Genomic DNA, 16,421 nt, shown 5'->3' with positions numbered 1-16,421 from the left:
TCAAACCAGACTAGAAACTGTTGGCACAGCTTAGATGGCCAACAAATCATTTTGGCAGCCTTGTTGCCCCCTACAACACAGTAGGATAAATTAGTGTTGAGTTTTGGAAGGATAATATAGTGTTTGTCTAGCAAGGAAGGCTACTAACAGCCTTATCATTTACATAAAGCACCAGCAAAATCATCAGGAAGTGTTCTCGAAGCTTCAGCCAATTCAACAGTGCAACTCAGTGCATTTTAACCAGAAATACATAAGTACACAATTTGCTCAAAATTAGGCTACAGAATAGTCAATCATGTCCAACTGACCTTTTTCTTGGCATGCCGCATTCCATCTGTTTTGTCATTGATGGATTTTTTATCTACATTTGCTCTCTGCAACGACACATCCTCCAGCGAACTGACAGAGTCTGATCTAACTAGAATATTGCCATCCGTACTATCACGACTGCTTCTTGAAGATGAGGAGCTCAGCCTTGGATCTCGCAAAATAGACAGTGCTCTAACATCCCCAGCATGCATAGGTAGATCAATAACTGCTGATTCAGTCTTTTGTGCTGAGCCCTCAATTGTTGTAACAGTGTTAACATGGAACTTTGCGAAGCTGTCATTAACACTAACTTTTGGTACCTTAGCTAAAGTCTTTTGCTGGTCAGTTTCATCCATAGGTGCATAAGAAAAAAATTTGCCATTAGAGTTTCGATGATCATGCTCTTGCTCATTCAAATCAGAATTAGCAAAGGCCAAAGCATTGTCACTACTGCCTGTTAACAAAGGACCTGGCAAATATGTAGAATTAATTGAGTTTGAGATATTTCTTATTTTTCTTTCTTTGTCTACCCTGGTAATTGAACCATTCTTTATGTCAGGTAAAACCAAGTTGGTAACTAGTTGATTTCCTTCAGTAACTTGATGCTGGGTAGATGTCTTATATTCTTTCTTCAAATGTAAAGTCCTTTCATCATCAGTGCACACATTGGTATCATTACAATCAGTGGCATTCAACAGCTTTTCATTTAAGGAATCAGTTGAGTCAATTTTTGATTCAATATGAGTTTTTTCACTTGCAGAATGCTCATTATTAACTGAGACAGTAGTTGTGCCCATACAAGGTTTTTCTAATGAGTCAGTAGGGTCATAAGATTGTAGTCTTTCAACAAAATCAACAGTTGTGGAAATTGTTGTCTCGCTAGCTAAGTTGGGACCTTCTTTTGTAGGACTACTGCTATTATCCACAGATATTGGTTCTGTCTTTTCAGCAAGGTCACCAGATATCCCATAACTTCTATCTCTTGTGATTTCTTTTAGGTATTCAGAGGCATATAACATTGTCTCTCTCATTCGATGCTTTTTCGACAAAGTAACACCTTGCAAAAACAGACACATAATTAAAAACTGACCATTTTTAAAGGCTAGATTTAACAAATAAGCTAAAATAAAATAAGACTAGGTGTAAGGATTGCCCAGTGGTTAACTTCGCCAACTTTTGGTCTAAGTGGCTTAGGACTGAGCGCAGGCCTGGCCATTTGAGAAGTGCCATAGCTCTTGCTCCTTTCCAGGCTCTCCTTGAATGTTGAAGATTGCTCTCCTAAATTGTTCTAAGAAGCATTCCTTGAAATTCCGTGATTGCTTTCCTTGAAATCAATTTTTTCTTTGTATATATGTTCTTATTTATCTAGAAATAGATCACCTGGAGATTGCTGGGAGAGCTGTTTACTGCACCCTTGCTAAGTCTTATGCCCAGGCCTAACTGAGCGCCTGTCATGACCAAAATTTCCCTTTGAGTAAGGAAAGTCACCTGCTCTCTTTAATCTAAGGCATATGAATACAAAGGCGTGGCCACATTAAAAGGAAGGTCCCAAACACTGCACTTTAAGCACTGTTTCTCAATGTCCTTAAACTACCTGCAGAAGCAAAGCAGTACCAAATACAAATACAATTAACTATGATGATTAACTGCTTATCTTTAGTTTAAGAGAAAAGCAAATGTCGAAAATATCTCGTGCTCAACCATAAGCTTCAAACAGCAATTTGTCAAATAAGTGGGAATATCCAAGAGACTGATTAAACAAATGAACAGACAGCAGTTGACTGTAGAGAATACAGGTCCCCTAAATCTATTGAAACGTATGACTTCATAAGGTTCTTTCAAAACATTAAAATATCTTGTCTCAACAGGCAGCTTTTTCCGACATATTGGAGCTGTGTTTCAATATGCTCCAATCCTACATTCGCTAACTTTTTTCTGAAATAACTAACATACTGAAATAACTGAAATAACATGGTCTGTTCAACCTCATTTTGTCTCGATGCAGTTTTTTACCTTAAACATTTCTTTTGACTAATCTGAATCTGGAAACTTACTCTTGGGGGTTTTAAAAACATATGATGCAATTTGCTCCGCACGCTTCTGAATGCTTGTATCATTCAGACAGTTGGACATGATACATGTTGACAATCCATTTCTCGGTTGAATGTCAAATGGTGTGTGTCGATCATATTGTATGAGCCATCTCTAAAAAACAATCATTTGAGAATCATTTATATAAAACCACATATTATTTAATTACTGTAATGCCTTGAACAAGCACCCCCCTCAAATAAGCGCCCACCCTAGAGGTGAAGTTATTCAAGACGCGCCCCTATCGAATAAGGGCCCACCACTTGAATAAGCACCCATCCTTCAACCACCAGAAACGGGTGCTTATTCCATTTTTCAACCAAAACATAATTGGAAGGCAATTCAACAAGAAAGATAAATGAACAACACAATTTGCACCCAAATCTACTTTTTAAATAAGCGCTCCCTTGATTAAGCACCCGGACGCTGATTAAGGCATTACTGTAAATTACAAAATAAAATTTATATATTATGTTTACATAAAATGCTCCAACTATCTTATCGAGCCAAAAACCTACAAGAAAACTTGTTTGTTGAAATCAAAGAAAAATAGATTCTCAAGTGGTTGAAATCAAGTAGATTCTATACTGTTTTTTGCCAAACTACTTTGTCCTTTCACAGCAGATAGATATATTTTATTGGCAATCAAAGACTATAAACACTAGATTTTCATACCTTTTTCAGTGAACCAAAATATCTACAATCATTCGATAATCTCCTTTGCGGAACTTTGCCAGTAGGCGTGTGAGGTGCACCTTCTCGAAGCACCATTTCACCCATTACTTCTTCAGAAGTCACCATACCATTACTTGTGATTACTGTGTGCTGGGGGCTTCCAGAGCAGTTGCTTTGATCATCATTTGGATCAGCAATTTGCAGAAGTCCATTCAGAACCGTGCGTCTTTCATGCACTGAAAGATAGGTCCCTGTTGGGGACACAAGGTGGTTTGAGGTTTCAACAGACAAATTGTTTTGATGGTGGCTTGCAGCAGGACTAAGCTGGCCAGGTGTCGATGGAGGCGTAGGGCTACCAGCAACTGTATCTAGATATTCCCGTCTGGACTTTCGGGCCACATCCCGAAAGCTTGGCAAGGTTCTGTCAATGTTGACAGACAAAGAGAGGCCATCTTGAATCTAGATCAAATGTGATATAACTAAAAACTAAAAACTATAAAAACTAAAAATTTAAGATTTTTTTAAATCTATGCACAGAATGAGTGGCAGTGCAAGGGGATGTAGAATGTTACTGAACTTCAAGTATAAAAACAACATAAATTGAAAAATAACAAGATTAATAGAATTAATTAATTCTCAACATTTGAAGTTGACAGAATATATTGACAAAATATATTCACTGGAAAAAATATGAGACTGATCTCCATTGCTAGGGATCCAGATCAGTTTTGCTGTCTTTGAAGAGCATTTTGGTTGCGAAATGCTTCTTCGTGTGCAGGCACAGAAAGACACCAAGTAGAAATTAAAAGGGATATATAAGACTCTTACTCGATCCTTTCTAGTCTTTTGTTTAATATGGCCATTTTGGTCCAAAATTTGTGTATGAGTTGCTTGCTCTTGCACAGGGGTAGTTGTGGTTGATGTGAGGCTGCAATTGATTAATTCTGGTGATAGGGGGTCTGAAGAACAACTTGATATTCTTGGTCGTCTGAAATAGAAAAAATTCAAATGCAGGATATGAAGAAAAAAATGCAATCTGGAAAATTCTTTCACCTTAGCAAAACTAGGTTAGATATTAGTGTGAAAATTTCCATCTTTTCAGGCAGGTGTAGCAAATGTAGATAAAACCTGCTGTTAAATGCCTTTGTTTTTTGGGTACTTTGGAAAACACATCTTTACTGAGAACCAATAGAATATTGAAGCTTTAATTACAAGATAATAAATGAGAGGTTCTGTTGTGAATAACAGACAAGAAAACAAGAAATCAAAACATGTCAAAATTAATAAATGGTGCCACTTAATCAGAAATATCAACAAGTAAAATGAAATGGACTGCAAGCCTTCATGCTGTTAAATTTCACATGACTTTTAAAAGAATGACATTGGCCTTCAAAGTTAATTTATCAACCAATTTATCAATCCATATTCAACTCAGGGTTCTTGAACCAACGTTTGCAAACATGTTCTAGGGGGTTTCCAAATAGAAGATAATCTCAGTGTGACACAACTACGTGATACACTGGAAAACATTCCAAATTTCAGTTCTAAAATTGTCCAGCTCAAAGATAGGTGGGTTGAACAAAGTATTGCTTGTGATGTGTTTCTTTTAAAAAGAAAAAACTTAACAGTGATTGTATCGCGAAAAAGGAAAATATAAAAAACAAGTACAAAATGGTGAAATAAACTCAATGAACCGATGTTGCAGCTTTCTTTGTGTAGCTATCATGTTTTCTCAAAATATAACCACATAATTTTGACAATAAAAACAAGTTTGACAAATTATGAGGCCTATGACAGCGTATTCATTTCAAACCTTTTTCTCCGACGTGCAACTGGCATTTTTCATATACGACCAACGACACAACGGATAGCCAATCATGACAGAATTTATGTCCTCGGTATGAGCGTCATATTTGAAGGGAATCAAGGTTAAAAGCAGCTAATAGTTTTCGTGTGAACAGATCGTACATTTCGGCTAACAAGCAGGTATATCGCGCTGTTCTGAAAGTAGTCCTTGACGATTTGCCAAAGCATAGCTATTACGCCGAACGCAAACAAGAATATTTACATGCTCAAAAACCGTACGCTGCAATGCGTGTTGTTGCGGAGGACGCCACAAAAGCAAAAGCAAAACAGTACGGGAATCTTCAAGCAACGAAGCGTGACTTGTGTGCACCCCCGTTTGATGCAAAACACATTCAAAGTGAATTGCTGGTTCTTCGTCAAAACATGCAGATCCCCCCGTCAAAAGGAATATAACATCACCAATTCAGAAAAGTGCTGGTCATTGAAAGCAACGGAGAAAAACGCTGAAGCCATCAAAATGACGTGGCAGGTTGATATGCAACTTTACAGTCGATAGAAAATCGACGAAAAACAGTTTAGAGAAAAAACAATTTAAACACTATAACAAAAAGCAGTTCACAGAAATAAAACAAAACTATGTAAGCTTAGGTTTATCTTTAACTTTGAGTGAAAGTAAAGAAATATTTGCAAATCTAACAAAATTCTGAATGATGAGAAAATAAATACGTGCGGTTTTGAAACAATAAAATTTTGGGTAGAACCGTGTCCTTCAAGATTTACCTCCTTTGTAGCAGGACGGAAATATGGTTGGGTGAAAAGCGACAGAAACAATAAAAATCAAAATGGAAGAAAATATCTGCTTAGATGACACTGAAAAGATAAACTTGCAAAAAATAAACATTTATTTAGTTGTCGTTCTTCCAAATGAATTTCTATTTGCAATTCAAAATAACAGAAGCGCGCAAAATCAGGGCGATTTGGAAAAGGCCAACTTCAAGAAACTTTTAGGGATCAGCGTTATCATAAACGAGACCCAGGATGCTTAAACAATCTTCCAGAAATAATTCTTACCTATTTCCTTCCCCTTTCTCAATTTGTACAACAATTTTGGCATAGAATTTTCGAGTGGAATTCAACGTAAGAAATAAGACATATACATAAGTTATATATATGTATATGTAGAAAAAAGGCCCCCGCTGTTTCATGGAACATTTGCAATCTTTGCTGACGATTTTATTGAAGTTTTGGAGATATTGTAGCTTCTTATTGTTGACTTTAGATGGCAACTGAGTATAGGCTCCCCTTACGATTGTAAAAAGATGTTCTTACCATACGATATTTTGAATTTCAGCGGCTAGGCCTCAATAGAGTTTTTATGGAAAAGAGTCCCTGAATTCCTGGAAAGGATTTGCGGCATCGACAAAAGAAAGCTGGTTGTAATTCACAAAAAGTATACATTCTACTATTAACCTTTCTTCACTCTTCACTACTTAATATCTTCCTAACACTATACCCTTTATTCTTGCATTCGTGGGTAAATCTTTAGATTGTTAGAAGTTTGCGGATTTTTGTCAAAAATCCCGGATCCATCATCAGGGTACAATAAAAGCCAGCAAGACCCCTTAAGACGTATTACTTCATGGAGCCAATTCACTGACGTGATACCGAAAACATTAGAACATGACAACAAACAATAGCAAAGACGCACTTTTTATTAATATTGATTCTTTTCTTGCCAGAGCCTGGTGTGCAAGCTGTGATGCGTCTAAAAAGATAATAAACATTGTCAATTGAATTGAAATGAACTGAATTGTCATGCAAATAGGCCTAGATTAAAGAGTTGCTTTGAGAATAAAATTAGAGCCACCTGCATTGCAACCAGCAATACAAGCAGGCCGTAAATACGTGTGTAAACAAAACATAAGCAATCGCCATATGTTGACGACTAGAAATATCCAGAAGGCATGCCGATTCAAATGGAGTTGTATTAAGTCGTAGAATTACTTGCTTAACAGAAAGGATCTACTAAAATGTTAACTTAAGCGAACAACTGATTGCCTGAACAAACAGAATCTTTCAAAATGCTCTCTTGCGGATCAGTTGATAACAGAATGCGATAGCAATCATTTCAATTACTGGTCGTTTCGGTTTCAACTCAACCACTATCAAAGTTTTGAAACCAAATTTGGGGACCAACAAACACGCTTTCTCATAAACTCGGGCTGTTGGCTTCAAGCCAATTACGATATCGCAATTTTTACAAGCACAGATTTAAGAGACACGAACTTTGCTTTGCTTATCAAAAAGACCGTTGTAGAAAATAAAACTACACCTGCTTCGAGATCCACTTCTTGTTATCTAAACCCCTTGGAAAAGCCTAAACCTCCTACACATTCGAGATATTTATAAAAACTCAAACCATGGAAGTGCTGCCTGCTCCTAAATGTATGTTGTAGTTGAAAGGATTGCTTTTAGCATAGCCCCACTAGCACCATTGTCTCATCAAATAGGCGCGTAGGGGGATTTGTGGGGGGTGAAAGTCAACAGCAGGTATATGGCGAAGACAGGAAACGTCTTTTTATAAAAAAATCAAGCAATTTTCAGGGCCATCGCCCAAATTTTTATATTATCAGCATTTCAAAGGTATATCAAAATTAGAATGAATTGCAGATAAAGAAAAAGCTGAGTAAAGTGGATGAATTATATGCTTATCTTGTTCTGACGCTCTACGTGCTTATCTTATTGAGCACTGCACTACGGAAGAATCAACGGACAAACTTTTATAACTATATATATATAAAATTAATCTTAATTTTTTATACTGTAATCAAAACTCCCGACCTTACAAATATAGTGCTTGAATACATCGAAAATAATTCAATTTATTCCCACCTGGGCATGGATATAGCCTGGTTCGGCGAAGAATTGGTTTCAAATGACTGTAAAGACCTAAAAAAGAAAAGAAATAACGAGTGATAAAGAATAAAAAGAAAGGAATAAGAAAGACAGGAACCGGGAGATAGAGCAGTGAAAGGCCAGGTAGAGCAGTAAATGAGGTAAAGCAGTGAAAGGCAAAGTAGAGCGATAAATGAAAAGCAGGACAAATGATAGGAAAGGAAGTGAAATAGCAATGGAAAGGAAAAGCAAGGCCGGGGGCGTTGGAAAGGAGGGAGGTGCACAGTAAAACGATAAAAGAAAAAAAAATTGATTCGAGTTCCGGGAACCAATTCCCTTTACTTTTAATGAATTTGCGAAAAATCACTCATCTTACAAATAAATAAAAATCAAGAAAAATTGATTACTTGGTTAGAAGAGATCCTTGAGTTTGAATTTGATCTTGGATTAAACCAGGTCTGAAAATAAACAAAAAAGGATTCATATTTGAGCTTCAAAAAAATTTAACCACTCTTCACGCAGAGGGAATCGTTAAACTTTCAAAAAACTGAAATGTTACGAAATCTTACAAAAATAAAACTAAAAAGGTAAGAAATGTCCAGGAATAAAGAATGGGCGTTTACTCGAGTGCCTAAACCAAGCACTCGAGAGATTTTCGAAAACGCAAATAACCCTAATGCACCACAGTGAACAATTGAAGATCCTTTTGGAAGAGGAAAAAAGCATTTAATATTTTACCAAAAGAGTACTGAAGAGTGGCTGAATCAAAAATTTAGTTTTAGAACTTCTCCGTTTTGACGGCATTATCTGAAAGAACAGTATCAAATACTCGCAAAATCAGTTTAATATGTTCAAAATTGGATGATATATGGCCTGTAAAAGATTGGAAGTTTGCTGACGGCCATGAATTTTATTCTGGCCTGGCTCATAAAGTTATGAATGAAGTTCAAATTACAGTGATTTGCCAAATGTGCCACCATGTGGAAAGATCCACTAAGCATGTGGCCACATCTAAAACACATTTTATCACTTTCAACTGATTTTGCATTTTCAAGAGGTATTTCATGATGCTCCTTTGGGTTGTGTTGTCGAAATAAATTCTAGAAATAGATTTTTGTGATGTCATCACTCTATTCCCTGTAGGAAGTAAAGGAAAGTGGTTGGGCGAAATTCAGAAAGAAGACACTTGATATGATGCTCGTAGCAATAGCAAGGTCAAACACCCATTCCTTCGCGATTTCCGTAGCACCTGGTTACTTTTTATAAGAACAGTGGCCAGTAAAACTTTACTGATTTCGATAAACGCAATGAAAACAAAAGAATAAGCAATGGTACCAAAGCCAAAAGAAGATTCAAGAAGTAAGTATCACAGACACTTCTGGAACTTATTAAAAATATTTACAAAAATATTGAGAAACCAAGTAGTGGTTCTTAGTTTTTTGAACAAAAATAAATGCATTCGTAGAACGTTTGCCTCAGCGTCATGTGGCTATTCGATGTTGAACTTGGGAGGCATCAAGGCAAATATTACCAGTTTGACAGTCCTTGTAGGAGCTGCAAGTTTGAGGGGTGAGGTTGCTCCCATGGTCAAAGTGGTTATTACTCAAAATAGTATTTCAAAGGCACCAAAAAGTCAAAAGACCTACATCAAACATTAGAAATAAATCTGATTGAAACAAGATCCCTTACAAGCGTCTTGGTAATAAAAATGAAGTCAATATTAGCTTACGTAAAATACAAAACGAAACAAAGCTAATCGATCGCCTTCCTATTTGTCTTCACAACATGATTTTCAATAGACAAAATCCTATTTTGCTGGCATTTATCGAATTAGCGTAGTAAACTGAAACCGAACCACTCTAACAAAAACAACTCCGCGAATCTCACATTTAACTACACTTTGGAATGCAAATAACTAAAAATATGATCAGCTGCTTTAGCAAAAATCATCCAAGAAGCATTGAGATGATGATGTGAAACCATAAAAAAACAGGAAAAGGTGCGTCAAAGTATCGCAACTGGTGGTAAACATTTGGTTTCCATTCGACAATTTAAAGGCTTGGCAATCTATTTAAAGAAATGTGGGAGGAGTGTTTCAAACAGTCAGCTGCATTTTCAAAACTGAGATAAGCAAGTCTTGTCTTGTTTTTGAAAATGTTGAACATCTACCAGACTTTGATACATTTTTTCACAAATAACAACCCTAAGAATACGGACAGATATATTCTAGTTTTTCGTAGCTTGTTCCAACAAAATTGTCCACTTCAGATTTTTATTGAAAAATATTGATTCACGCCAACTCTATCCCTTTATTTGACTATTTCATAGTGACGCAAAACAAAGTTATCCCTATCAATTGATCGGGGATAATTTCTCTGATAGTAAATCTCATACCTTTGAGGGGCTTTGGGGTCCTTCACTCTCTTCTCCTTTTTCTCCATCTTTTCGATTTGCTTCAAGTAGGCCTGAAGTTTTCTTTCCTCTCTTGATAGCTTCTTCCTTCGGCTCATAGGGCGACCAACATCCAATTCGTTCTCGTCTGAATCAGTTTCACCCTGAAAGAAAAGCAAATATAATACTAGTTATAAAGATAAAACAGCCGAGTGGGGTTGATGGGGTTACAAGCAGATGAAGGTTGGCTTGGTGTGGGGTTGATGGGGTTACAAGTCAAATAGACCAAAGGGGATCAGAGGCTGCGGGACCTCTTTGCGTCCAGGGATTCTCAAACAAAAATCAAATACACAAAGACCTGCCAAAGGAACCAAGCTGTGGAGTTCTCCTATCGTTTGAAACTTTCCAAGAACTAGCAGCCACATCGGTACAAAAGGATACAAAAAGCTGATTAGCAAGGTCGGGAGGCATATGAAAGCCTTTAGTCACTGGTTTTAACATGGACTTTCGAATCCATTTTGACATAACCCATCGCCTTAAATCATTACAAATCGTTACAAAGTGAGCATGCCACTTGTGGTGTGCTTCAGAATATTTTAGACTAATTTTCCAAGTTTGACCTGATATACATACATATATATATATATATATATATATATATATATATATATATATATATATATATACGACATGCCACTGTACAATTACATAATACTATAAAACATCCGGATCCTCAATAAATTTTCCGGATTCTCGACAGACTCCCGGATCCTTAACAGTTTTCCAAAAGCTCAACAGTTTTCGGATCCGCAACAGTTCCCCTGAAATGATCGACAATTTCCCCGGACCTAGAACGCGCTCTTCAGGTGACTTTGAATTTTCCCTGAACTAAAATTTTCCCTGAACCAAAATACTCATCTTACGATATTAGCATCAGTTACGATGATCTTTGGCTGCGGTTTATTCCCTAAAATCGTGAAACACCTACGCAAAGCAGCTGGCAATAACACTGTTTTTTGTAATCAAACACTACATTCATGCTAGTACAACATGCAAAGTCTAGTCATTGCGCGAGAGTAAATTTGCCACCAAACGCAAAGGAGCGTATGTTATTCATGAAGACATGTCGAGCGATTTTACAGAAGAAACAGTTATTCGCAACTAAATAAGATCTTGCAAGGTATTATGGCGAGTTGAAAGTGGTAGCGAGTGTCGAGTGCGATGTTTTCTTTCGATGAAAACCATTAAATATTGGTGAAAACCATGAAAAAATGCCTTGTTAAATAATATCAACGGAGAAAAATCTTATTGATGGACCCTGTTTGCATTTTCTACTTTATTCTTAAAAGGCTTCTAGAGGAAAAAAATATGATAAAGACGCAAGACAAGTGTGATCAAGTAGGTGTGGCCGTGAAGGGGCAAGACAAAAACAAGGATATCTTGTGTCTTGTTAAATATGTAGTATCTTTAGGCACTAATTTATACTTTTACATTCTGGAATCAAGTTATGCGAAGACGAGACCAAAACGGGAAAGAGGCTATTGAACCTGGCATTGCGTGTGTACTTTCCCTGGCCACAACTAATGAGCGTGCTTGTACAAAAGGCGAAAATTCTGTTAAACATGGCTGGGAATTCTGTCAGTGTTTCTATGATCATGTGACGCTACTTAATGTACTCTTGGGAATTCTCCAGAGTGCAAATTAACCAATCAAATAACGAAGGTGAGAGAAAGCAGGAGGGCTCATTGACGAATGGGACGCGATTTTTATATTTTATACTTCTAACTTAAACATTTACCTGATTTTCCGAAGCGGAATTTCGCGTAGAAGAAGTTGCATCCGGAACTGAGTATCTAGATCGCTTCCGACCGGATTGCGGTAGATACCTTTGGTTGTGTTTAAGGACCAAACAAGTCGGTTCTTTACAAGCACAATTCAAGTATCCAGTGTAGGTTTCCAGGGGGTAGTCGAAAGGAATCGTGATTTCAGTTCCCATGACAAGGGGTTGCTTGCTTTGCACCAATATGTGCAGATTGCCGTCCTTGACAACGTGGGTGACCTACAAGAAAATTTACTTGGGTGAGGTTAAAACATAGGGAAAATTTTCATCTCCCAAGGGGAACTGTTAAGTTTGATTTAAGAGTCGGTAACATGATAGGTGCATAGATCATGCAAAGTTTTATAGCACAGAGGCTTCGATGCTATCTTATGAAACTGTCATTCTTCGAAGAACGTACAAATTCAAGGCGAAAATCAGCAATCGTGTTTTCTTAATTCTTTAGGGCTTTTGTTGCACGGATTCCCCAAAACTGTAATTCAAAAGCGGAAGACGTACATTGCATGCTAGAAGTCTGCAAATACTATACAGAATTCCCTCCAAAACAAAATTAATAAAATGCGGTATTCAGAGCTTCGATACACGTTCCTGTCGTTGTTACTTGGGTATTAAATACCATTTCATTATATTTGGGAAGCATTACATTAGATTTCAATTTTTAATACAACAATCTAAGATGATTTTGAATAATGGAGATTCCAATGAACAAGAATGGTTAGCATTGTGGCTTCATAGACTACATTTAAATCCCGTCAAGTCGGACCTTTAATAAGGCAATGAAATGGCCTGACCGGCGAATGTCCGACTCATCCGGGTTACGACTTTTGACTTGAATAATGTAGGAAAATCCAATGGGAAAAGAAAATCAGTCCGACTAAATGAAATTCCGGGTTATCCGGTCTAAGACGGAATTCACCTGTACATCTTTATGGATTCAACTGTACAAATGTTAACAATCCATTACTGTGTTAAAAATTCTAAAACGTTGTGCTGCTGTCCAACACAGCTTGGCAAATACTAAAAAGCATTCTGGGTGAGAAATAAACCGACCATGCATACAGCGTAAACTCTATGCATCTTCAAAGCAGAGTATTGCAGGCTGATTAAGCGATTTTCGATGCAAAGAAAACGCAGCAAACATTAAAAATACAGAGAACAAGCTGGTTTGAACCAGCAGGTGAGATAATCCTGTGCTATGAGCATAGTTTAACGTCCTATCCAATGAAAACTTTTCTCAAAATTGAGACATTTTGTGCGTTGAGCAGATGGCTGTAGTGGAAATACTCTCATCAATAAATTCATTCTGTACGCTTCTCCTGAGAAAATCTTAGCAATTCCCATTACATGACAGGAAACATTAGTTAAAATGCAAATAGCTTAGATTGCATAAATTACCATTTTAAAGCTTTCGTGAGTATATTCAAATCTTTAGCAACTAAGTTTGGCATGAGTAAAGTTTTTTTGAATGAGTATATCACAGAGAACGGTGAATGCGTTTGCAAAATAAAGGTCCCTTGAAGTAGGAAAAGGATGCTTTTAAAGTATAAACAGACTTACACTCCCCTCCCAAAAGTATTCGAACAGTCGGGCAAAATTTTGGGCCTAATTCTTACAAATGTCATGTTAGCAATAAAAGTAAGATAAAATTTTGGCGGCAAAATAAAACGATGGCGTCAGAAAATAAGCAAAATAAATATATAAACAAGAAACAATTTTGTTTAGAGAAAGTTTACTGAGAAAAATTTTCTCAATAGCGCAAAAAATGTTTATCTTTTGGCACTGGTAAAAACACAAAATATGGATGAAGCTAAGCAAATGGTCATAAAGTTTTTACGCCAGGCAGGTCATTCATATGATGAAATTGCACAGCAAGTGGACTACACAAAGTCCACTACCCAAAGAATTTGCAACTTATGTAAAAAAGCAGTTTACTGAAGAATATTTGATAAAACCTTTGACATTCGTACCATTATTCCTCTCCATTTCATTGAAAATTTGCAGAGGTAATTTCCTGGCTGCCCCTGTGCTGCCTTTTGTCTCGTGAGTACCCCCCACCAAATATTGAAGTTATTCCATTGATAAAATGAATTATGGACTTAAAATTAAAAAATTGTGTAATTTAAACTTTGTTTTATGATTGTCTGAAATTTTGAAGAGATTCCTATTGTCATTCTATAAATATAAGCAATAAACTTTTATTTTTGTTTTCATCAACTTGACCCGGCACCGTTGCAACATTGGCTTCCGTTCGAATACTTTTGGGAGGGGAGTGTAGGTCTGATGGTCTTTCCCTTGCCCTAACTGTGCCTTATTTCCCCATACCAAAAAGAGCTTTCGTATTCGTAACAAAAATTCATTACCGTACCCTGAAATAATTCGTTTTTCAAGGGGTATTCATTTAAAATGACATCTAACGAATTCTATTCGCGTTTGCCCTCTTATCTTCGTGTTTTTGCTTCTTCTTACAACCTTTAGAAAAGTCTTGATATATCTTGCCTCTTTTACTCTCATTAAGGCTACACCTCATTCATTCTAAAAACTTATCCCTTGTTTAGCCAATTCTCTAGTCTCCAATTAAAGGGGGAAACACTATTTCCAAAGGTCGCAAAACGACAAAAAATCAAGCTGCTTTCTTTGGTACTTACATCGGAGTTGGGGGCACATGACCTCCTAATATAGCGGGCCTCATTTCCAACTGTCCTCGCATCGACGACAAGCTCCAACTCGTCAATCTTATTGTAATGGAGTAAAAATGGGCATGATCTGTTGGGAAAGAAAAAACAAAAAGTATTTGACAGAGAAGAATTTTACACCTTCGTGGTGCTGTTTTAAACTTTGTTTAAACAATCAACTTGCACCCATTGAGGGATCTTTTACCACAAAAGAATTATCTACAGGGTATGTTGTATTGACAAACTTTGTCCGGGGTATGTTGTTTTGACAAAAATACCTCGAGTAACTTGTCTGCGGATATATGTTCAATATTTTTTACAAAACATTTTGGTTCTAAAGAATTCTGCGAGCAATGACAATGTGCAATGACTTCTCAAGTACAAAAGAGCGCGAAACATACCGTTTAAAGAACGGGTTTGATTCCTCGTACATCGCTTTCGGGAGCATTTTGCCCTGTAAAATAAAGAAAATTTTGTACTTCATGTCGAAGGTCGAGGTGCCCCCCCCCCCCCCCTTGTTCGGTAATATGCATGATCAACACAATGTACTGGTTTGAGAAAACAAATTCATTAATTGGCGTACTACAATTACAACCAGGGCCCCAAACAGATTCAAACAAGAAGGGCATGCTGAAACATTGTGTTGCGAATTCAAGAGCGAGTATTTTTGCTGTTCTGGCTAACAAATAACTCTATGATTGGCTATAGAAATAAATAACTCATTGGTGTGTAACAAGATGTTAGAGTGATTCTTTTAAGTGGGCGAGGCTTTAACTCTATTCTCTGCCACACCCTGAACCAGACCCATTTGATATAGGTGTTTGATATAGCAAAAAACATCCTGAAATTGCTAAAGGAATAACAAGACTTGTTGAAAACAAATCAACGATTGAAGAATGTGTTAACTAAGCACTCGATTCGAAGCAAGTTAAAGCAAGCGGAAAGTACCTTCGTTGAAAAAACCCTGATAGGAAAATCAACAAGAAAAATTGACTCAGTCAAAGTGATATAGTAACAAGCAGGTCAAAATGATAAGAATATAGAAAGAGACTGTCGCTAAAATATATTCATAAGGAAAACTTTAGAGGACAAAGAGCCACCAGCCAATTTTTGAAAAAACCTTGGCATAAAACTGTATTTTCCTAACAACATATAGGCATAAAAGCAAGTCCCTTGGAACGTACCTTATACTCTGTTATGATCTGTCCTATTTTGATAGCTTCAATCGCCACTAAACCCTGACAAGAAAAGTCATATAAAAAATCAGGAAACATCAAAACCTTTACGCTTACACAAGGCCTTGAACCTTCAGAGATGACTATTTCTCCGAATTTCGACTGAGACTTGGTTAGCAAAGGTGGAGACAGGAGAATAAGGGTTGAAATCATATAAATTTTATCAACAAAACTTCCTATTTGCACATATTTTATACTTTTTATGAAAATAAAAATCTTCAAATCACCCTACCTTCCGGTTTTCGACTACATCGGCAACCATAAACAACTTCTTTGAAATATTATGATCAGAAGTTTCCTGGAATTAAAAACGCGGAAAAGAAACCATTACTATAATGACACTGAAGATGAAAATCGTTATAATTATGGTGTAAATAATAGGAAAAGTAGCAATCATGACAACTTTGGCACAAATAACAGCTCAAAGGACAATTTCATGACAATTTCATGACAATTTCATGACAATTTCATGACAATTTCATGACAATTTCATGAAATTGTCCTTTGAGC

General features: G+C 36.7%; 1 protein-coding gene across 2 annotated transcripts in view; it reads right to left on the bottom strand.

The window, feature by feature from the left end:
- Positions 1–16,421, bottom strand: part of LOC135692442 (uncharacterized) — a 33,934-nt gene that overhangs the window by 4,412 nt on the left and 13,101 nt on the right. For both annotated transcript variants that reach the window (XM_089110763.1, XM_089110766.1), the window contains 13 exons: positions 16,144–16,209; positions 15,861–15,914; positions 15,078–15,130; positions 14,650–14,767; positions 11,966–12,226; positions 10,171–10,331; positions 8,184–8,234; positions 7,774–7,830; positions 6,590–6,646; positions 3,904–4,063; positions 3,076–3,534; positions 2,364–2,514; positions 309–1,366 (listed from right to left, as the gene is read on the bottom strand). In XM_089110763.1, coding sequence (XP_088966889.1) covers positions 309–1,366; positions 2,364–2,514; positions 3,076–3,534; positions 3,904–4,063; positions 6,590–6,646; positions 7,774–7,830; positions 8,184–8,234; positions 10,171–10,331; positions 11,966–12,226; positions 14,650–14,767; positions 15,078–15,130; positions 15,861–15,914; positions 16,144–16,209 — 2,706 coding nt within the window. The remainder of the gene's footprint in view (positions 1–308; positions 1,367–2,363; positions 2,515–3,075; positions 3,535–3,903; positions 4,064–6,589; positions 6,647–7,773; positions 7,831–8,183; positions 8,235–10,170; positions 10,332–11,965; positions 12,227–14,649; positions 14,768–15,077; positions 15,131–15,860; positions 15,915–16,143; positions 16,210–16,421) is intronic.

The sequence above is a fragment of the Rhopilema esculentum genome, chromosome 3 (genome assembly GCF_057945365.1).
Source record: "Rhopilema esculentum isolate cy_ngs chromosome 3, ASM5794536v1, whole genome shotgun sequence".
NCBI classification, from domain to species: domain Eukaryota; kingdom Metazoa; phylum Cnidaria; class Scyphozoa; order Rhizostomeae; family Rhizostomatidae; genus Rhopilema; species Rhopilema esculentum.
The sequence above is the reverse complement of the archived record's forward strand: the minus strand, read 5'-3'. Positions and strand labels throughout refer to the sequence as shown.